At 37.7% G+C, this 23,374-nt stretch overlaps 1 protein-coding gene across 3 annotated transcripts in view; it reads left to right on the top strand.

The window, feature by feature from the left end:
* The window catches only part of BABAM2 (BRISC and BRCA1 A complex member 2), a 161,843-nt gene that overhangs the window by 126,577 nt on the left and 11,892 nt on the right, over positions 1–23,374 (top strand). For all 3 annotated transcript variants that reach the window (XM_040059272.2, XM_040059271.2, XM_040059273.2), the window contains exons 10-11: positions 1,087–1,169; positions 15,642–15,795. In XM_040059272.2, coding sequence (XP_039915206.1) covers positions 1,087–1,169; positions 15,642–15,795 — 237 coding nt within the window. The remainder of the gene's footprint in view (positions 1–1,086; positions 1,170–15,641; positions 15,796–23,374) is intronic.

The following is a 23,374-nucleotide window of genomic DNA, read 5'->3' as shown; positions in this document are numbered from 1 at the left end:
AGCTGTTCCCACCAGCAACCACTATTTTATCTCTCAAGAGAAGAGACTCTTGGCTCGTGTTGCATTCCTGCAGGTCCGTGGCCAGACATGATCACACATTAGCTTCACAAAGCAATTCATCAGGGCTGCCATGGCACCGAGAAGGATTGGCACTTTTGTCTCCTGCCTAAATTCTGACTTGAGCCAGAGTCCAAGCCTTAAGCTAATCCTGATGAAGGGTTTCTGCTTCCAAAGGGTGATGCCAATGATTTGAATATTCAAGAGCCCTTCAAATCTCAGGTCTCTCAAGGGAGGTTAGGAAAACGGGTGGCTTCTAGCATGCACCCAAATTTATTACAACTAAAAATAGATAACAATAGATAACAATAACTTCAACTGGAAGTATGAATAGACAGTCAGTGCAAGATTAATCTTTATCAAGACATTTCCTTTTCTTCTGAGAAAACAGTATTATAGAAATGGCCATGTGTGCCTATGACTGTATGACATCTGCATTGTGGTTCATGAGTTCTGATACTGCTTCAGACCTAGTGAATACCAGCTTCTGATGGTTGAAACTTTTAACCCATCTATCAAACAAGTATTCTATATGGAATTTTTTGTTATGATCTCATGTTCTGTGTTTTTTATATATACTCTTCCCAATTTTCAAATTTAAACTCTTCTCTGCCTGCTTACTTTCAGTTTCACCCTCTCAATCACTACAGAAATGAAAAATAATCTTAATTTGATAAAGGTACAGGGAATTTGTGTGTCTGAAGTTTTTTATCAATTTAGGACTGCAGATGTAGTAGCAGGTCTCCTTTCATTCAAAAGTGTATTTTAAACTGAAAATGGTCTTTCTTTGGGTAAAAACCTCCAATACCACAGTATAATTAAGACAATTACTAAGATTAAAAGTTTAATCTAATTTACCATTAGCTTACCATTAGAAAATTGTAACTTTTAATAAAAAAAACAAATCCTGTATGTTTCTGAACAAACAAACAAAAATAATGATCCCTGTATTGCAAAATTTGCATCTTCATCATTCAGTATTTGAAGGTAAAAATTGTATTCATTTTTTTGTTGTTTTTTTGTTGATAGTGGTGTGGTGGAATATGATGCAGAAGGATTCACAAAGCTGACTCTGTTGCTGATGTGGAAAGATTTTTGCTTCCTTGTTCACAGTGAGTAACACTTTGCCTCAGGGTAAATGTCTATCCTGTGAAGATACAAGTTCAAAAGGGAAAATGTGCAATTACAGGAAACAATTTAAAAGTTTTATCTATTTTTATCCAGTGCTTAATCTATTTTTGATGTGACTTAGAAAACACAAAATCTCAATTGTATCCAAAGAAGGGGAGAGGATGCACACCAATGGTGAAATGTTGGCTTTACAGAATGCCAAAAGGGTCTTGGGAAGGTTTTCTGGTAATTTGACTCAAGATTAAGTTCACTGTTGTAACTTGGCTTTTCAAAAGAGTTAGTGATGAGAACTATTATTATACTCAACCCAGGAATATCTAAAATCATCTGTAACTGTCAGGAATTAAAGCATTGATAACAACAGTAAAGACACTTTATGTAGAGAAAATATATCTCATAAGAAATAATAGCATATTGTCATTAGGATCCAAAACTTGTTCCTAGACTGAAACTGTGTAGGCAAAACCGTCCTAACAACATATCTAAGTTTGCTGTAATTTATTTTTTTTAAAAGATTGTGTTACTATCAAAAAGACATTTTTAATTTAAATATATAGGAATTACTCCATGTGGAAATTAGTAAACATGGCTTTGATACTGCCTTTTACAATTACCTTAAATTTCAATTTCTGTTTTTCCTTGTGGTAAGGTAAAATTCTCAGGTATCTGATATTTTGATCTGGGGAAATTCAGTCGTGTAAGTCTTTAGATTTGACTGTTACACTTCTTATTTGTGTTTAAAATTACTACATTGCAATATGGGCAGCTGCAGCATTGGTATTTGATAGCATTCTCGTACTGGGGTCTTTCATATTACATAATTCTTTTATTATGTATGTATTATATGGGCTAGCTGTTCATGTGGAAAACTCATGCTGTCTTAATGACATCATAGAAATTTGTTCCAGAGTTCTTAATGGAGGAAATTGGGATTGCTGTTGTTCAGAGAATTCCTTCACCCTCTGTTGTACTGGAGATCATAAAAAATGGTCTCACTAATCCCTTTCCTTCTATGTCCTAAGATTACCTTACCACACTTTAATGATCTTAAGAGGACTAGAAAATTCAAACCTGAACTTAAAGCACTTCCATCACGTTACCGTAATTTATGTTGGGGGGCAAAATGGAATTGAAGTGGTGTCTTGGGGAAATTATCCTCATGAAGTCACGTTTCAACTACAGTGGAGAACTGATCACTGGACAATTGTCTTCTATGAGCCTTCCTGAAGATTTCTTACCTTTCTTACTCCCCATCATATTTGTGTCAATTTAATCAATGTTAAAATTCCCGTGGATTTGATTTGTGCTGTGAGATAATATACCTTACTAGATGTTGAATCACATAGATTTCAGGGGAATCAAAATTCAAATTTCTGCTAAATAACAGAGCAGGTTTTAACTGTGTAATATTCATGGTATTCAATTAAACTGGCACGAAAGCTACAATTATAACTGAATAGTTTATCACTATGTATTAACCCTGTGGCCTTAGAAATAATACAGTGGCTTAGCTGTGTAAGCCATTGCATCACTCACTTGTTGAACAATTCAGTGCAAAAGCATTTCTGGTCCATGCACTGAAGGATACTGCCATGAAAGGACCGAAACCTGCACTTCATTTCCTGAGTGAAGTAATGTAGGCTTTCATCTCCTAACCACCGACATAACTATGTATATTATGGTTGAATATTTAGCAAGCGTCTAATAAAATGTCTGGGAGAGATAGCAGTAAGTTGAAAACTGTTCTACTTTATGAATTTACTGTAGTATGTATATAAAGTATTCAGAGGAGAGTAAATAGGTCAGTATACAGCAAGCACTGTGGCAAGTCGAATGAAAGGAACCATAGTAAATTTTATTGGCATAAAAATTTTGGTTAAAATTTTAGGTTTGAGATTGAGATTTAGGTGACATTTATAAACACTAACATGAGTTGTATTTCCTTTGGAAGATGGATTCAGAGGTTTCCACAGTAACTTTGGTATTGTTTTGCAACCAGTTGCCTTGAGAGTTAAAACTTGTTTGGATGCTAGGAAGCAAAAATCATTAGAAGCAAGCTGAAATTATCCAGAACAGTTTTACTTAGTAAAGTGGGTTAAAGAGGTGAGAAACAGAAAAATAGTTCTGAATTGCTGAAGCCAAATAACCTTAGGACAAATTCATATGTTTTTTGGGGGTTGGTGTTTTTGGGGGTTTTTTTTGTGGGTTTTTTTTTTTTTTTTTGTTTGTTTGTTTGTTTGTTTGTTTGTTTTGTTTTTTAAAAAAAAAAAAAAAGACTGGTGCTGTAGTTACAGAATGAAGAGCAGAGTCTACCTACTCTGCCTTAAAACACTGAGGAGCTACCTGCTTGCACACTTAATCATTAGACTAATGAAGCTGCTGGAGTTATTATATTAGATCAAAGACTAGTCGAAGGAACTGTTTCTTTAGTGGTTTAGTTTTAGGAATTAATCAAGTGCTTTCAAATATAAGACAGAAGAAATAAACATTTCGAGAAGTTCATGCATCCACATGGGAAAGGAAATCGTTAATCAGGCATACTGCTTTTGATACTGATACTGTTTATGAGTAAGTCCCAGTATGAAGCTTTGTAAGTAAACTTCAATGGACTGCTCACTTTTCAATAGACTTTCTCTTCTTGTTTATAAATCAGCTATGATTACTTTTTGGAGACAAATATTTCCTTGCATTCTTCTTTCTGTATACAGTGTATGTATTTATACCATATATAAATTACAGTATCATTTAGGTTGGAAGAGACCTTTAAGATCGAGTCTGGCCATTGATGCAGTAACCAATCAATATCAGAAAAAAACATAAGTTACATTACCTATGCATAATTCAGAATTAAGTAGTATTATTGTTATAAAAACAAGATTAGAACTCTGAAGCAGCCTGTACTTGGGCTTTTCAAAGATGAACTTTTATCTTGCAAGATTTTTAGGTTATCAGCACTAAGGAGATGGACAGAAGCTGGACGAGTTTGCAATAGCAAATAAAACAGTGCTTGTGTTAGTGGTTAAGATGTCTTGAAAAAGAGAAACGTTAAACTAGAAAAGGGTTTGTTTCACTGAACAATATTTTAGGGGGTGGAGAATGTTGAAGGCCATCAGCATTATATTTCCAGTTTGTTTGTTGGGATCTCAGTCAAGGTGAAGTTGGTTGGGAACATTTGCTGGAAGTGACCCTGGCTGACTGTAAGGGATTTCAGTTTCTGTGTGGATAATGCCACTGACTCAGGAGTTCCAAAGTGCTGGTCATGTAAAAGCTCAAGTTTAATTGATGATCATTCTTGCTATGGGGATGCCAACTTAAGTATGTTTTTGTCTACCCTTTAACTTGTCTGAGTAGTTAGGCAGTTGTCTCCATTAGAGGATGGATCAGAAACAGGCAGCATCCCAGCGACAGGAAAGTTTTCAAACAGAAGAGAGGAGCAAGCAGGGGACCTAAAGCATTAATTGGCTAAGAGGATTCAGGGTATTTTGGTGGATGTTACCAAGACCAGCTTGTGATGCATTCTTGTTTGGATATTGCTGTCTGCACACATTTGTCAGTCTTTTCAAGAAAAGTTGTGGGGAAAAAACCCTGTCTGCCTGAAACCCTGTCTGCCTGAGCCATGTCCTAAAGAAAATAGGCCAAGTATTGAGTGGACTACTTACATTAGATTGTTTCTGTGAGCTTTTACCTAATTAGGTGTTCTAACTTATATACTGCTGTGATTTTATTCTTCTCATTGTTCTTTAAATGAAAATGGGAATTCATGACTCTGAAAACTAAAGAAGGTAAAAAGAGAACATGACCATGTGAATATCAAGGTGGTATCTGGTCCTGTCAGGAAAGCAGGATAGTTCAATAGAAATGCCAAGCATAAAAAATAAATGTTTAAGGAGTCTAGAATGAGAAGTTCAGTGCTGATCAAAACAATCTGTAAATATTGTATAAGGCTGTCATTTCATTCTTAAATGAGTACATTAACAAAGCCCCGGCGATGTAAAAGTGGCTAGAGAAAATCAAATGTGGATCTTATGCTTGGGAATAAGCATAGAACTGTCCTCCTTTTGGTGGTCTTCTCCTCTGACTCAGTACTTTTAATTGGTTGCATGTATTTCTTTGAATCTGGTCTTGTGAGTTTCTGAAAGCATGTTCTGCCTACAGCAAAATGTACCTTGAACTGAGGGGGTTTCTTCAAAACTTTGTACATTGCTTCAATCACTCAAGGCAAAGCCTTCTCGGGGACATCTCCTGTGTAGTGAAGTGTGTCTTGCTTACAATGAGAACTGCAGATAACTCTGCAGTGCTGTGGATCAGGCAGTGTGGTGGAAAAGTAGCCTGAGTCACAGGCACACGGCTCTGCACTAAACGAGGCATGGCTTAGACAGAGGCTAATCACAGGACTGAACTGTAGCATTTGGAAAATTAATGAGTCTTTTGCTGATCGTTTTTCTCCATGGTGTATTTTTCTCCTTTATTTCTAAGGGATACTGCCAAGTAGATTTAGTTTAAACTTTTTATTGAAAGCTGGTAATTTTATTTTTGACATTAGGAGTACTTCAAGCATTCTGTTCCTTTGAGGCCACCTTGGCTATTTACTTGTACGTGAGCCAAATGAGATTTATTTTTTTAATATAGGTTTTCATAATGGATGCAAATTAATCTGAAAAGTGGTTTTTCTTTTCCTCTTTTTCTGTTTCTCTAGGTTCATTTTGCTTTCTCATCACTCAGTATAAGCTAGATGTAGGTTCCTAGTTGTAATTGCAGAAAAGGGGAGAATGGACAGCAGACAGCTCATAAAATTTGGTACAGACAGCAACAAACAGGAAACAACAGTTGTGATACTAATTAAGCTTTATAAGAATCTTATAGATGGCCTGATGTGGGTGGCCTGGCAAGGTATTTTAAAATGTCATTTTGCTGTGGATATTACTTTTTTAATTTCTGAGAAACACATGTATTTGCCACAGTTTTAAAACTGTACTATATTGCTGCAGACATTAATTGACATTCTTCCAGCAGCTACAAGCACTTTAACAAATGGACTGAAAGGTTTTTTAATAACTTCTTGCAAAATTGCACTTTTCAGAGAACTGAACTGTTGATTTTTCATACCTATATATATAGTATAACTACTATGTGCCCAAGTATATGGCAGATAGCTAAAATTCTCAGAAAAGTTACCTGACATGGAAAAAGGATATAATCCTATTTTATCCACTCAATTTTTGAAAAGAAATAATTAGGTCACAAAAAGTAATTGACAAAGGCAGGACTTGAGTACAGGTTGTGGTGCTTATTCTTCTTTCTCCATGTCTGGTTGGTGTCTACATACTTTGGTAACTCACAGATAGTTTTTCTCTAAGATAAAAACTGCTTTAAAGGTGTGAAATACAGCAAATTCAAAATTTCTCATAATAGCAAGTAGAAAGCAAATATCTTGTTTTCAGTCCAGAAAGGACATGATGAGCAGGGCTTTCATGGATGAGTCCTGGGTTCAATACCAGGCAATGCTTTCAGAAAAGAAACAGGGTGATAGACAACACCACAGGATTATTAGAGATATAAAATTTCTAGAAATAAGAGCTGCATCAAGATAAGAAACATTTTCTGAATCATTCTTCCCTCCCTTTCCTCCTTCTATGCAATGACAATTACTTTGTCACCAAAATAATTTTTTTCTACAAATCCATATGTGACATAGCAATAGCACACAGAGGCAAGTGCTGAATCCTTTTATGAAATAGATAAATGTAATTCATTTTGGAATAATAAGGAATACACCTTGGTTTCGAGATGGAACTGGTCACAGAGATGCATAAATGTCAAAATGGGGGAAGGTGGGAGTGCTTAAGCTGCTTTTCTGCCTCCGTTGTCAGCAGTCCCCCTGCCCCATTCAGCAGCAGTCCTATCTTTTCCCTAGTCATCCTCTTGCTGTTCCTGTAGCAGCCCATCTTGTTGTCCTTAACTCACCTTGCCAGATTCAATTCTAGGTCATCTTTGACATTCCCAGTCCTGTCTCTGCATGCTCAGGGAGTGTCCGCATTTCCTGTGATGCCTTTTTATCTTCGAGTTTTATCAGGTGCTCCTTGCTCATCTATGAAGGCCTCCTGCTGCTAGTGTTTGCCTTTCTGCTCACTAGGATAGACTGTTCTTGAGCTTGGAGGAGGTCATCGTGGACCCATCTTCTCACCAGGACCATTATCTCATAGGAGTCTTCCATGGTAGGAGCAAATTCCCCGAACAGCCTGATGTCTGCTCCCTGAGGCTTAGGGGTGTGATCCTGACGTTTGTCTTACATCATCCTCAAATGGTGATTCACAAAAAAGCACCAAAAATGGCTGGTGGTCTAGAAAGCATGTCATAAAATAATATGTTCCACAAAGTAGTTCTTCAGGTCATTAAAAAACAATAGAAGGATAAGCTTTTAGAGCTGTGTAAGGCAGCTTGAAGAGTAAAAGTGGTGATTGTGATCAGGAGTGGAAAGATGCAATGGGCAAGTACCACAGTTAAAAATACCTGCAGTGGCTTAGTTGCCTACTTGGGTCAGATGGGATTACGCTGGCTTGGGTTTTGAAAGCTGCAAGCCTGCAAGAAGTGAAGGTTGCAGGATTGCAGGTGTGGCAGCAGAAGATCCTCTTGACCTGTAGGATAATGTCACACTGACTACAGGTCAGAATGAAGTCAAATAGTTTCCTTTCAACTCCCAGGCAGCATTTAAAACAGAAAAAACAACTTATTTGCAAACCTTATAATCTTAATAAAATGTTGGTGAGAGAAGACGATGGTTTTGCACATCTGCTTTTCAGGTAAAAACATGGTTTAGAAGTCTTCCTGTCCAGTTGGAAAGTAACGTAAAACTTCTCAGCAATTAGCCGTGTATCGCTGCTCAGAAAGCAGAGGAGTATTTTTTGCAGTGATCACCAGCCTATGCCAAGAAAGGGCATGGCTTGCTTTTTACACACATAACAACTGCAACTGTATTTAAGTTTCAAGCTTCAAACAATTCAGATGGAGAAGAGACAGCTTTTAGTCACATCAATCTCATCAGCTCTTAGAGTGGTTACTATAGAAACTGTAACAGCAGAAACAATAAGATGAAATAAAAATGGAAGGAGGATGGAATGAAGATCTTTGAGAATTTGAAGTAAAAATAAAATAAAAGTAAGTAGCTGAAGCTGGTAATAAGAAACCTTTTTCTTAATTAAGATAAATATGATTGCAGAAATTAGAGAAGGACAATATTTGTAAGGCCATTATGCCGTTTCTTTGGGGTCAGTATGGGATTGTGAGATATTCCACAGGATATTTTAAGGAGGTAGACCGGTTTTGCTGTGGAAGTCCAGTAAGAGTATAACATAGGTGAGGTGGGCAATGACACTCAAAAGCAAGATGTTATAAAGCTGTTTTCAGATTAAGTTATAGCTCTGTCTTGGTTTGAAAAGACAATGGTCTTGGACCACATAGCTGGAAACTGCTTGAATATCTTGATTTGATCTGTTACTTAGTTCTCTGTAAAGCTAAACCAATAGTTAGATACTCTATCCACAGCACGTGACTGTTACTTCAGTAATTCAAAATATTTTTATCAAATTTTCAAAAAATGCTGGTTTGTATGAAGGATAGAATACTTTTTAAAAAGTTACAGGTTATAATAAAGACATGGGATGTTTTTATAACTATATAATAATGCCTATATTGAAAAAAAAATCAAAACAATTGTAATCATAAATCTAGTTGCCACTGGTGCCTAAATTGTTTTACAGCTCCCACTATCAGTGGAAAGAGAACCACAAAGTGGATACAGAAATGTCATGCAGTCCTCCTCAAATAAAAATGGGTTACATTATATTTAAGGAAACCCAAACTGACAAAACCAACTAACAAACCAAAACAAAGAAAGCTAATTAAACAAATCTACTCTGTAATGTGTCGGAATAATTTAATCCATCACAGTTCATTGTTTCCATTTTGCCTACAGTGGTTTCTTTTTTTTTTTTTTTTTTTTTTTTTTTTTTTTTTTTTTTTTGGAGTATTTACTTGTATTTCTATAGTATTTATTTGGAAGTATTTTGTACATAAGTCATCTTACTCATTTACTATACAAGTGTTGACTTTGCCAATGGGGTGGATATTTCCCGTAGCAAGGGCCGACCTAATTATTTGAAAACCAGCTGTGATTACCAACACACCCAGAATGCCATAAGTGTCTCAGCTAAAATTCCATAAACAGCTTTTCCTTTCAGATTTGAAATTTTGAAATGTCGATTTCAAAATAGCATCTTCCTGCAAAAAAAACTGGGTTTCTCCAGAAGGGATGTCAGCCCTAATAATATTTAACAAATCCCTGGGACTGCGCTCTGTTAACCTAAAGCCCCACATTAATGCCATTGATATGTTATTTGTCATCCTTGCTTTCTCATTCCTGCAAGAATAAATCATCACACTCCAAAGCAGGATAGCTGTGGCATTCCGTAATTCTTCGCGTATTCTAAGCCAAGTTCCCCCTTTCATTTTTTGCCAGTAGAATGTAGGCCAAAGGCCTTCAGCACACACAAGTGCAAGAAAGATTCACTAGGCAAAGTAGCCTGAAATCCTGCCCTGAGGAGCTTTGTGATAGACGCTACAGCGCCCAAAATGCTTGTGGCTAGATCTATTCAGGTTTCTCTGTAGGAGCCATGATCAATATGATTCCTAAAAGACCTTCTGCACTGGAATTTTTATGTAAAAACCCAAGAAAGCTCTTTTTCCTTGAAGTTAGATAAAGCTTTTTCACCCATTGTACAGGCTATCTGAATGAGCTTTCTCATAGAAGTCATGTCAAAAATAGTAGAAATCTTCTTTTAGGATAGGGCTTGAGAGATGTGTAAGTGGTACTGTGTAATATGGTATATGTATTGCCATCAGGTTGCACTGTAAATTCACGTGGGTCTCATCCACATCATCACAAGAAAACTGCAGAGCTCTCAGTTCAAGGAACTTTTCACTTTGAGGCCATGCATTCAAATCCACTGTTTTTCCCGGCAGTGTGAGCTCAACTGCAAGTAAGGCAGGGAGAATGTGAAATTCAGTGAACCAAAGAAAGAACAGCCAGAAAGATGATGAATATGTACTAATAAGAGACAGAAATGCTGTTCTGGAGCCTGGAATATGTGTTTCCTGTTTCCATTACTTACTTCATCAGAAATACTTGAGTGCAGAGGCAGTCTCTCACCAAAGCTGGATGATAAGTAAGGAGTGAGTCAGGAAATTTCGGGAAGAGAACTGCTAGTATCAGGCTGAGATTCTTCAGTGTTCTCTGGAGAGCATATCTCTTGGCACATCCTTCTTGGTTTTCTGGTGAAATAATTTAAACAAAACCTCTCACATGTCCAGTAATCATTGATTCTGAAATACAAACTATGGCAGTCAGCATTGGAAGGACTTGTGTTTGGTTATATAAAGTATTATCTACTGGTAAGTCTCAGAAGAATTGCATCCCACAGGCTGGCAGTTAGCATCAATAGACAGGTTGACTGTTCTTTCCTTGTTCCTTCATTCCTGATCTGGAATCCCTAAAGAACCTCTCAACTCATGAATAGGCTGTGAAACCATTTTTTAAATATTTTATGTAGCTAACGTCATTCTTATGATGATTAAAATCATCACATTGCAAAGCTCGTGCAGAAATGAACACATTTAAATTGGAGCAAGACTTCAGTGTTGTGCAGTAAATAAATGCAGAGGGAGAGGGTCTGTCAGATGGGAGAAGCCAGAACAGTGTCTCCTTTGGCCAGCTTTGTGCAGCCTAGGACCATTTGGAACTGGGAACAGTACTGTATTAATCTTCTGTTTGAAGGCTGCTCCGTAAAGGAAGTACGGACTGAACTAAGGTTGTGCAGGCCATGAAATCTTGTCAAAGCAAAAATCTTGTCAAAGCAATAAAATATCCAGATCACCCAGTGTTCATGAGTGCAAAACAAATTTCAGGTGCAATTAACTGCTGCAGAATCAAGCATCACAAAGGTTAGTAAGATAACCAGTATGGTAGCATCCAAGGATTAAAATGATGAATTCATTAAAATGATGAGTAAATGTTGGCTTTTGTGAAAACAAATATCTAGATTTATCCAGTGCCATACGAAGGATAAATAAACCTTTTCCCTAGAACACAGGAACAGTACATGGAAAAATTTCTAAATGTTACCCTCTAAGTGCTTTGAAATATATTAATGGTCACCATGCATTTCAAGCATGCTTTTGTTTTCCCATCTCTTTTCTCCAGTACTTGAAGGTGGAAAGGAGGTCACTGTGGTAAAACTGCCCTTTTCTTCTGAGCATTTTTCCTTCAGAAAACCTGTAGCAGCACTGATACATGATTTTTTGGAGACCTTCCTTCCGCATTTCATATCCTGTTGAACGAGTTGTAAAATTAGATGCTAAAGATACTATTTTAAAGTTAATAGGATAGTCAGAATCGACTCTGTAGTTGTTGACATAAGCTTAACAAACTAGGTAACCTGTTCCAGGCCGTGGATTTCTGTTTTTTAAAAAATGAACAATTCAACCTTACAGATGCATTGCACAGTTTGTTAGTTACTAATAAACCAAGATTTTGGCTTTAAGACAACTATGTTTTGAATATATGTACGCATTAAATACTAAGTCAAGAGAAGCAAATTTGCATGTTACTTCTAGATAGTTTCTTATGTTTCAAAAAGAGAGCAACTTCAACTATTTATAAACTGTAATTAAGTTTCTTTACAACATGACTCATTCTCAACAAGCAAGTCCTTTTTCTTTTGCTTTCTTATGAACTGTGTGGGAAAATTAGGGTTCAATCAGCGAAGAATTTACTCAATGCTTAATTACCCATAAACAGCCCTCCAAGTTCTGCTCATGTAGAGCTTGCATAAAGACATGATTTTCCCCACACTATGGCTGTCTAAAAAATGATCTGTAAATTGTAATGTAGGAGAAGCAGTGTTTTACTGGATTCTTTCTCCAGTCTGCTTCTTTGAGTTCCTCTTGCATTAACAGTGTGATGTTTAGGAGAGCCAAAGTAAAAAGTCATCAGATTTAAATTACTTCGAGCATGGAACTAAATTAGAAAGCTTTACTTTCCTGAATGAGCTAATTGTTTAAATTTTCCAAAGGAAATGTTTCTATTTCTGTGAGAGAAGGGGTAAATGGGACTTCCTCTGACATAATTTTCATTTTGAATCTTGAGTTTGACAGCAGCATTTTTGCCTTCATAACTAAATATTACTGCTTAACTGCATGACTTGTACAAGCTTGCTAGTTGAAGTGACTCACTTACGCAGATGAAGTTATTTTTAGGGAGATAATTTGCACCGTTTAGAAGAGAGGAAAAAAGGGAGAGAGAGTCCTACTAAGAGCTAGATCTCTCATTATAGTTTACAGAGCTCGTGAACCCAGCATCCAAGCAAAAGATGACTAAGCAAGGGGTCTATTGGTACTTTCAGGAATTTACAGACATGAGTCATCTGCTTATTTTCTGCAGACATATCACCAGGGTACTTTGTGAGTCAGCTGTTATTTGGAAATAGTACTTGTATTCAACATGAATACGTTTTTGTAGTTCTTGGGTAACTAGCATGCCAAACCAGCACAGGCTCTTACAGTTTGCCTAGTTCAGGTGTTAATTTATAAAATTGATGTGTTGTTCTTAACTATGATGCATTTTTCATGGCAAAGTGTGAATGTTGACTTGCATGTAATTACAGCAACACCTTTGTCACCTTAGCTATTGCATGAAGGAAGATCTGATTTTGTGTTAATGTCCAGATTGAGAGTCAGACTGCCTATACATGACCAGGTAAAAAGAAAAGTTTTCTTTAGCAAGCCGTGTGTGGTAATGAGCAGAATTTGACCTTTCATATCCAACACACCTTGCCAGCATTAATTGCCAGTGGTATTTGCTTATTTTTTTCATTCTGTGCACTAACAGTCTCAATGCATGGGCATCCACTGGGACGGAAGCAAGTTCTTGCTTTCCTTTCCTCTTGCTGAAATAATAGCTGGCTACCTTGAGATATGTATAACACTTTAAACTCAAGGCTGCTTCCTGTTTACTGGCCTTTTAGGTGTGGTTGTGTTCCAGAATTAGGGACAGGTTTTTTTACTTGGTCTGGACTCATCCACACCTTGTATTAAGGAAACACTTGGGTTAGAAAACTGGAAGTTTGGCAATTTCAGGTGAAGGGTATTATTATAAATCAAAGGCATTTTAAATTTTTCAAAACTCGACTTGCAGTTCAGGGTAATACTGCTGTTGTGCAGAGGTGGGATGCACAATTTTGAATCTAGTTTGATTTCTGATTTATGTGATCAGTTTATAATGTAAGTAATTCCTGAAAAATTCCTATACAGATTTTGGTTAATAGAATATATACCTTCTCATAACAAATGCAGGTGTCACTGTAGTGAGAGCGCTGCCTTGATTATCCATTTTAAACAGCATTTTTAGTGCTAGGTACTTTGTCCTGAGAACCCACCTTTAGTTTTATATAACAGGGACAAAAACTGTTGCTGCTTGCATGTGTTATGTAGACTTTTTAGTTTTGAAGGGAGGTTAGAAATTCTCAGCTAAAAAGTCTAGTACAAGGACTAAACTATTATTTGAATGTTTTGCTGAACTTTGTTATTCCTCTCACACAGTGATAAAATAAAAACGTACACAGACTAGGTTTCTCTTAAGGAGTTAGTACTTAGCAACGAAAAAGATGCACTAGAGAAACAATTTAAGCACTCAGAGCTGAAGTAGTATATTTATAAGATTAAAATAGAGAATCAGTCTTCTTGTTTCTTTACCCTTTTCCATGGTGGAGTCCCTTCAAGAGACCGAGGCATGCGCACCATTTTTGACGGGAGGAGACAGCTTGCTAGCTGATAAATGGCCAAGTTACACCAATGTTTTTCAGGGTTGTTATTTAGTAATCACATTATAAAGAGGAATTCGACAGAGCAATCTTTGAATCTAACCTTTGTTAAAGTAGTGATCTGCCCTCAAATTAGCAGAACTCTGCCCATGTCATTACCACTTAAATATCTGCTGGAAGCTGCTGTGTGGGCTGACTCACCCGGACTCTGGGAGCTGTCACGTGTGGCTCAGACACTGGGTCATGAACTGAGCAAGCACTGTCCTCCACAGGAGAATTTGTTGTATTTTGGGACTATGGCTGGAATAGCACATTTGATTTAGTGTGCTTCATGGCTGCAAATGCTTTTATTCCTAGAGCTTAGAGGGTAGATTAGAGAAAAGGGAGATACGGTGTAGCTGATGCACATCTCAGTATTTAGATGTGATTAGATAAACATAAAAATGAAGGGACTAGCAGGATGATAGCCTGGAATTTGGAAAATAAAGCCTGTTTTACACTGATTCCTCAGCCTGTTAGCAGAGATTTCAAAGGAAGTGCTGGAGTCTCTGGAAGTATTTAAAATACAATTCCACTGCATTGTTCTTTCACTGTACAGAATTTTAAAAATGTGATTTGGAGGATAGCAAAAAGTACTGTTTTAGGTGCTATATAATTGAAAATTACCCCTTTAAAACAAATTAACATTCTTCTGTTAATTTGGGTGTTAGATTAGACATTTAATATTAGTAATCCAAGTCTGTTGTCATAACTCAGTTTAACTACGGATTTCTGAAGCCTCCTGAAATAAGTAGACCAAGAAAATACAGATTATAATTCTAACAATGAAAAAGTTAAGTTCAAAACTGGTTCTGATCATGAAAACATAGTTTCTAACTGTTGTAGACTATTTTATTGTTCGCTAGACCTAGCTGATCATGAGACACTGATAAGCAAAGGGAACTAAGAGGTTCTGATTTTTATTTTTAGTGGGATATTTTGGGTATTAATGACTTTGCAGTGTGTTTTTAGTTTTGTAGGTGTTTTCTTGTCTAGCAGATGACAGCAAGTTGAAATCTTTTCCAGCTCATATGACTGAATCTTTCTACATTCTATATCAAATCATTTGACCACTTCAGGACACAGCTGTAAAATGAGGATGATAATACCTTTGATGTCCATGGGGACACTAAAATATATTGGCTAAAGCAGATAAAGATAAATTGGGTTTTTTAATGGAAAGCATAACAGACTGTATTTTGTGGATTTTTGAAAGGGAGGATTTCACTATAAAAGTAATTTTTTTTAATAACTAAATGATCCTGGTGGAGATTTTATGATTAACATACCAACACACCAGCTAAACTTTTTAAAAATCGTGTACTTTACAAAACTGTTTTGGTAAAGCAAAGTGTCCCATACACCGATAGGTTGGAATCATTACTTATACGAAATGCAGAAGAATGTTTTAGAACTAACCATCAGTTTCTCCTTTTCTGACACCTTTAAACAAATAGAATGGTCTGATATACTCCAAGTAAGAAAATAGGAAAAAATATAGTGGTATATTTTTATAACTCTTTTTTTCTTTTTGAATTGCAGTTGACCTACCCCTGTACTTTCCTCGAGACCAACCGACCCTAACATTTCAGTCCGTCTACCATTTCACTAACAGTGGTCAGCTGTACTCCCAGGCCCAGAAGAATTACCCATACAGCCCCCGATGGGATGGCAATGAAATGGCCAAGAGAGCAAAGTAAGTCAGATTGCTCGTTCCTACTAAGCATTCCATATATATCATGGCCTTTGGTGAGTAGAAATTTCATGGATATAACTGTGCATTTTCAGCGTTACGAAAGCGGAACCTGTTCTTGTTCTCATACAGTCCTGGCGTTCCTGTAGATGACTGTAGACAGATACTTACTAATCATGCTCATTACATCAGTGCCAGAGGACTGAACAAAAGAAGGCTCTTTTCTGCTGGGCTTTGTATGGCACGGAGCGGTGACAGCCTCTGCTCCAGAGAACTTCCAGTCTAAGTAGACGGGATAGCCCCCAGCAGGAGTAACCTGCATGGTAGCAGTCAGTCAGGGTAACTCCCGGGGCTTGTGTGGGTGTTGAGGGGACCCTGAAGGGAAGCATGTGAGACAGAGAGAGCGAGGAAGAAAAACCTGAAAGATCTGGAATTATGCTGTAATGAAAAGGCATGGAGGAGCAGGAGGAGGTAGAGCAAACCACCATTCCAGCATAGGAGGCAGCCCTATCTGATCTTGAGAAAGCTGTCTGAAAATCTGAATATCTCTTGCTTTATGGCTTTTTTGTTGGATGGAAACAGAGAATTGCTGTCTCCTTCCTCTGTATTTTTTCTGCAAGCCTTTATTTTGGGCTGAGGAGGGATCACTTGAGTCTGTGTTTCCCTTTAAATGATGATAGACAGGCCAGCCTCGCAGAGAGGTTCTGTTGCAAGGGCAAGCTGCCATAGGCAGTGGTGTTCCAAAGCTAGATATTGTCCCTGTCATCTCATGAAGCAGAACAGATTTTACCTGAATGGGGAGATACAGGCAGCAGGCTTGCTGCAGTGTTTTGGTTTTGCAAAGTGTAAAAATGTTAGAACAGCGAGAGATTTAAGCCGGCTGATTATCAGTTGTTCAGCATGTAAAAGCATCAAGCTGCATAAATCACAAGGCGTATTGGGATGAACATTTTGAATGACAATCAGAAGATCAAATTAAATCAGCAAGCATGCATAAAGAAGACTTGAAACAAAAATTGTTCAAGCTGAGTAAATCAAATGAGTGGCACGGTCAGAGACTGTAATTTGGAAATGATGGAAGCAAACAACAATTGACTGATGCATTTGTAGATTTTTATACTAATTTAAATTCTATGGAAAACGTCAAGTAACGTTTGACTTGGGATTTTAATATACATTGTAATAAAAATTTTTGGTAGTATTTGGTTTTGACACCACACTGTTTATAGGAGCACCATTTCTTGATCAACTATGATTTTATTTGTGTTTATGGACTTCCTTCTTTTCTCTAGCATGATATTATGTCTATTTTGTTTATTAAAAAAAAAAAAAAAGAAAAATAAGAACAGTAACTGGAAGCATTACTATGGCTTTTTTTTATGACCATACTACAAAATGCATTTCTTTTGTAGCTGAAAGCTTACAAGTACCTATGTGCTGTCTGCTAAGTGCATTCACTTTTGAGTGGGTGTATACAAATGGACTTTGCTGCCCTGCACTTGAAATTTAGAAGTATTACAGCAGTTCTCTTTAAAAGCACTAAATGTGTACACTTACTATCACGTGTACGTTTGGTGAGGTTATTCGCTCTTACGTTGGAGCCTCTGCATTTAAGTTTTACTCTGGATACGTAATATGAGAAGGATGATGAGAAGCGGGGGAAGACAGTGTGCTGAGATGTCTGAAATAGCAATCACGGAGCTGCAAAGAGACAGAGAAACTGCTCCAGTTAAAAGCGCTTCGCTTGCAGGAACAGCTAGTGATTCCTGAGTAGGTACCATAAATAAATCTGTATCAAGAAAAGTATGATGTTATGATACATGTGAGCATATTTTAAGGAAGATTTTTAACATGATTGAGCATCTTATGTAAACAGCATTTAAAATATTTGCTAGGGCTTCTTAGAATGGGTTAGTGTGTTTCAACATAACCAAATACCTTCTTATTCTACTTTATTTTTACCACAGTCATGTTATGGACCAAGTATATGGGAATATATATTGATATGTAAGAAAGCACGTATTAGTTCAAACAATATATGAAAACTTCCCAAATAAAAACAGAAGAAAAGAATACATGATTTACCCTCTAGAAACAATGTCATTCTGCTCTGCTGAAGTAAATTTACCCCTGGTTAAATGAGGGACAACTTGTTTGTGTTTCTAAATACTGTCAATTAGGTTTTGCTTATATATAGTCTTTTTCCCTGTTATCATAATGGTCTCCCAAGTGCTCGGCATTCTTTGAGACAAAACATCTCTGTTTATCTTCCTGGCCATTGCTCTAGGGCCGCAGATCTTCCACTTGATAGTCCAGTGTGTGACCAAATTCTCCACCCTTCTTCTCAGACTTCAGGGATCAGTGTACACTGTGTGCCTCACTGGGGCTAGAGACACCATCAGGGATAGCTTTTGCTTGCTCTTGCACCAAGTGTAGAAGCATCATCAAGTTTGAAATGGCATCAGTCACAGGTTTCCTCGTCCTCAGTTTTGGCAAGCCCTGCCTCTGTTTTCAGCAACTCAACCTGTTTATTCATGGGCAGAGCTGTCATAAATTCATTCCAAAGGGACTTTGATTCTGTGCCCAGCCTTCTCCCAAGGTTGTTTTGGTGTGGGTTGTTGATTTTTTTTTTCCAAACAGGTGAACCCATCCAGTTCCTTCGGTGCAGGGACTAAACTTGAAAGTCTTGGTATCCCTGCTTATCTCTGTGGCCCCCAGCAGAAGTAGGCATCTCTTTTGAAGTTAGGACTTAACCCTTTGCTGTAGGCTTGAGACAATCAGTAGTAGCTATAGGCAGGAGCAAAATCAGTTCCCTAAAATGCATACATATAAAAGCAGGTTGTATGCATTCACACCTAGAGACATATCACCTAAATCTAAAAGGCAAATTCTCATATCAGAGTATCAGTTTAGTTCTATCTTTTTTATTCAGAGAGAAAAACTGCCCATGTTCTTGCTGAAGTTATTGGGCCACTTTATATCTGTCTGTCTGACAAAGTCCATGAAGTCAAGCCTCTTTACTGTGCCCTCTTAGGCAGATTTTTAAATCACTGGGCTCCATTGCAGCCCTCTGACTTAGATTCCTCACTGAGAGATAGCATCTGGTAACTGCAGCTTGCTATTGTCTTAGCCCAGGGGGTGCCCTCTGGCTTTAATTCTGAAGGATGAAACAAGTCCTGATTTAATAATGTGATTTCAATTGCCTCCAGATTGCTTGTTTCTCAGCTAACACAAAATTTTAACCTGTTCCTCCAGCTAGAAACAGCGAAACCAATAACAGTAAAATTTTCTTACAAGCTGCTGAGATGCCATTTCCTCTCAGTTGGTAGCTGAGGCTTTGCTTCTTGTAGGTCATTTATTTATATGTCTGTGGCCTCCTGCGTAAGCAGCTTCTCCAAAAGTTTTGGTCCTAAAATACAATGGCAAGCCTAAGAAAATACAGTAAATTATGGAAAGTTAGCAGCCTTGTTTGTGGTGTACGTGTGAAGTAAAACATCTCTGTGCAGTTTCCATGGGAAAGCTTTCTTGTCTTTTTGCTTAAATAGGCATTCAAGTGTACATAAATGGAGTCTTTAAAGAGCATGCAGACTTGAAGCCTGGGATTTTATGAAGGAATACTGTAAATAAAGCATGTTTGTTTATACAAATGAAATTCAGTTCTTAGATGCACTCTGGTCCAGTTTCTGTCTGACCTAGTGCTACTCCGTAGACTTAGATTATACTTCAGGGGAGAGCAAGTTAAAGCTCCGTTTACTCTTTTATCCTACATAAAACCACCTACTCATTATTAAAAATAGCAGGAGCATGGAAAACTGGTATCACAATAAGAAATTGTTCCAAGGGTTCACATTCCCTTTTTTTTCCCAAGTTGGCTGACAAAACAGGTTTCTGAATGACAATGTTATCCCTGACCATTCATCATGTTTCCTGAACGTGGTGTAAATTTTATATATTGCTTAGGGCATTCAGAGGGGGAAAGCTTCAAAGGGCTCAACTGCTCTCAGCTTTATATTGGCTGTTGCTCTACCATGAGGTCAAGAGCATCTCCAGATTATATCCAGGTGCATCTTGTGCAAGCCACAGCTGCCGCTTCGGTTTGCCGTGGTTGGGAGGTGTCAGGCTGGTGAACTGAGCCCTAGCGTTTTCAGCCTCAGCGATGCCTTTTCCTTGTGTATCAGCAGATTAGAGGATGTGTATCACGTGTGTAATTGAGGCCCGCCACTACAAGAAAGACCTTGAGGTGCTGGAGCATGTGCAGAGAAGGGCTGTGGAGCTGGTGAAGGGTCTGCGGCTCACGTGCTGTGAGGAGCAGCCGAGGGAGCTGGGGTGTCCAGTCTGGAGAAAAGGAGGCTCAGGGGTGACCTTATCACTGTCTAAAGCTGCCTGAAAGGAAGGTGAAGCCAGGTGGGGATCAGCCTCTTCTCCCGGGTAACAAGCGATAGGACAAGAGGAAACGGCCACAAGTCGTGCCAGGGGAGGTCTAGTTTGGATATTAAGAAAGATTTCTTCCCCAAAAGGGTTGCCAGGCCAGGCTGCCCAAGGAGGTAATGTAGTCACCACCCCTACAGGTATTTCAAAGGTGTGTGGATGTGGCACTTAGGGACACGGTTTAGTGGTGGGCTTGGCAGTGATGGTTAGACTCGATCAACTTTGAGGTTTTTCCCAGCCTTAACGGTTCTGTGATTCTATGGTTACATTTACAGATTCAAATGCTGCATTTCTTAGTCTAATAAAAGGATAGTTGAAAAGAAAAAGGGAACAGTTGTGTTGCTGTTTAGACATCAGTTTTAGTATGTCAAAGACTTGCTGTTCTATTCAGTAAATTTTGTGTGGCCTAATGATTTTTTTTTGTTATTTTGACATTAACCAGTTTCAACTCATCCATTTTTTATTCTTATTCAGATTTCCATCACAGTTTTGGCAGAATATCTATTATTATATTTCAAATTCTTTAAAAATAACAACTTTAGCAATTTTCATGAAACTTGAGTTCCAGCTATACCATGAATCTCGCTATAAAATTTTCATGTAAATATTGCGCCCTTTTTATATCTTCTCTGTGTATTTAAGGTGATTTTTTTTTTCTTTGGGTTGTATTTAAGTATTTTTTTGCTTATTTGTAAAAGTATCAAGTTGTATTTGCCTGTATTATGTGATTTTTCACCCACATTAGTCATCTTTAAAGAGCAGATTTCCAAAAGCTAACTTATTTGCATTACATATACTCACCTCACCGAGCTTTTTGCATGACTGTCGTTGTCTCTGTTGCATGTTATTTTAAACTTAAAATGAAATTCATACAAACGAGAGTAAGGAACAGAAGTATAAAACCCAGGGACATCATTCTTCTCTCGGTGCGTGTGCATGCTTTCAGACTTTGACAAGGCTCAGAGGATTCTTCCTGGGGAAGAACCCCAGCGTAGGTAAAACTAAAGGCTGAGGTGGTGAGCTGGGTCACTTATTTAGCTCTGGTTTTTGGTAGCTTTATATCAGAAACTGAACAGAAGTGATTTCCTTGCCTGAAATCAAGTAAAGCTGACATTTTGTTGCCGCTGGTGGGCCGCTCTTCAGAACAGAAAAGGGGCAATACCCTGTGACAGCCTTAACGAGAGCAGATGTGGAGACGTGTGAAGCTTACGAAGAAGTTTATTTGATTTTATAGACCATTAAATGAAAGCTGATTTTCTGTGGGAGTGTCAGCTGATCAGAATTACATGGGAACAGTAGAAAGGAAAACAGAAAAGGCTACGTTTTGTTAAAATACTTAGTGATTGCACTTGTCCTTGTAGTGTGTTCTGCAGTTGATTTACCAGCAAAATTTAATAACAGTATAATTTTGATTGTAAGATATAGCCGTTGAAGGACTTTCAGTTAGAATTTTCCCAGTACACTCCTTTATTTTTACATAGATTTTCTGCATACAGTGCCGCATACAGCACGTATACATGATAGTTGCACTTCTTGAGTCATATTTTTCATGTAGTTTTCTTTAAATGTCTCCCTGGATAATTAAGTCTGACTCTTAAGTTATGGTATGTTAGTTTCTGACAGGTGCCTGCCAGGGATCTTCAGTGCTGTCATGCATTATGTGGATTTCAGCCAAGACAGAAGGGCCTGGGTATTTGTTTCTGGTCACTTCTCATTAAAGCTTTGACTGTAGGAAAGAAAAACAACTATTTAAAGATGAGGAGTATAGGTGCTATAGGAAGTGCATAGAAATAAAATCTGTTAGGCAATTAGTTTTTCTGTGATTTTATATAGCTGCTGTGTTTATGTGTGAACTGTACATATGTGCGTTTTGATATATAGTAAATATTCTTTCTGCAAAAAAGTGTTCCCATATATTGACAAGAGAAATGCACAGAAGAGATTGGAGAAGTTGGCGTGGTGTAAGTGGAAAATAATAGCACTTTGCTAGAAGACAACTGCTTTGTAGGAATTAAAGGTTAGAATTTAATGTAGGTGGTTCTTGGGTAACTGGGATTAAGTGGCATTCTAGAAATACTGTGAAACACAGTCACTGCCTGATTTTATTAGAGAACTCCATTATACGTTTATGAAAGCTGCTAGTTCTATATTAGAGCATGAAATTGCAGTTAGGAACTTACAAAAAAAATGTCCTCCCTTTCTTGAGAGAAATGGGTAGAAAGAAGTACATGGGTTTTGAAGGAGTTGAGATTTAATAGCCCAGATAAATACTGTTGCTTGATCAGTTGCAAAACAAGCAGCTAAATAAAAATAGCAAGTGAGGTCCATAGTCTTGTCTTTTGAGTAATATTTGTAATTGTTCCATTAAGCTAGGTAAAACTCTGCATTCATTTAGCTCACTATCATGTCTGTATCAATAGGTAATAGTGGATGCCTAGGAAAAAAAAAATAGTGGATGGCTGGAAAAGCATGGCAGAGCATGTGGTCATATTTCCACTGTATATTCTACCATCCTCAAGGATTTCTTTATCCAGTACTGATTCATTTCTATTAAGTAATCTTACCAGGCTTTCCTTTTATTTGCTTGCTTTTTGAACGAACATCATAACATCATAAAATTCTGTGGCAAGGGATCACAGAGATGTGGTGTGAATAACAAACTCTGTTGGCTTTTTGCATTCCTGCCTCCTCCTAGCTCAAGGTGTTACCCTCCACCTCTTGTATGAAGAGAGGCAGCAAATAGTTAATCTGCTGATCCCCTCTATACCCTTTGTTTCATGAACCTCTTCATGTCTCTTTTGTCACCCTTTCTCTTGCTCTGCTCACTCCTTCCTTCTCCAGAACCTCTTCATCTTTCTGATCACCCTTGTCCTGCTCCTTTCTCCCTTTACTGTTTCTATGGTTCTGCTTCTGGGTCAGGGAGCTGCCTGTTACTCATGATGCATTCACCGTGCATTTTTATGGTGATGTAGTGATATTGTCTGATTTACTCTTTATTCTGCTTTTAACAACGTCTGATTTGGTTTTTTGCATACAAATGAAGGCTAGTTACAGTGTCACTTTAGCACCAACATCTTCTTTTGGTCTGCTTTTCAGAGTCTGTGGTTTTTGTGGTAGTAAAATGATGTCTTTTTCCACACGTATTTCTCCTTTC

This window comes from Hirundo rustica, chromosome 3, assembly GCF_015227805.2.
Source record: "Hirundo rustica isolate bHirRus1 chromosome 3, bHirRus1.pri.v3, whole genome shotgun sequence".
In the NCBI taxonomy this organism is placed as follows: domain Eukaryota; kingdom Metazoa; phylum Chordata; class Aves; order Passeriformes; family Hirundinidae; genus Hirundo; species Hirundo rustica.
Note: the sequence above shows the minus strand (reverse complement) of the source record. Positions and strands in the feature narration are given on the sequence as shown.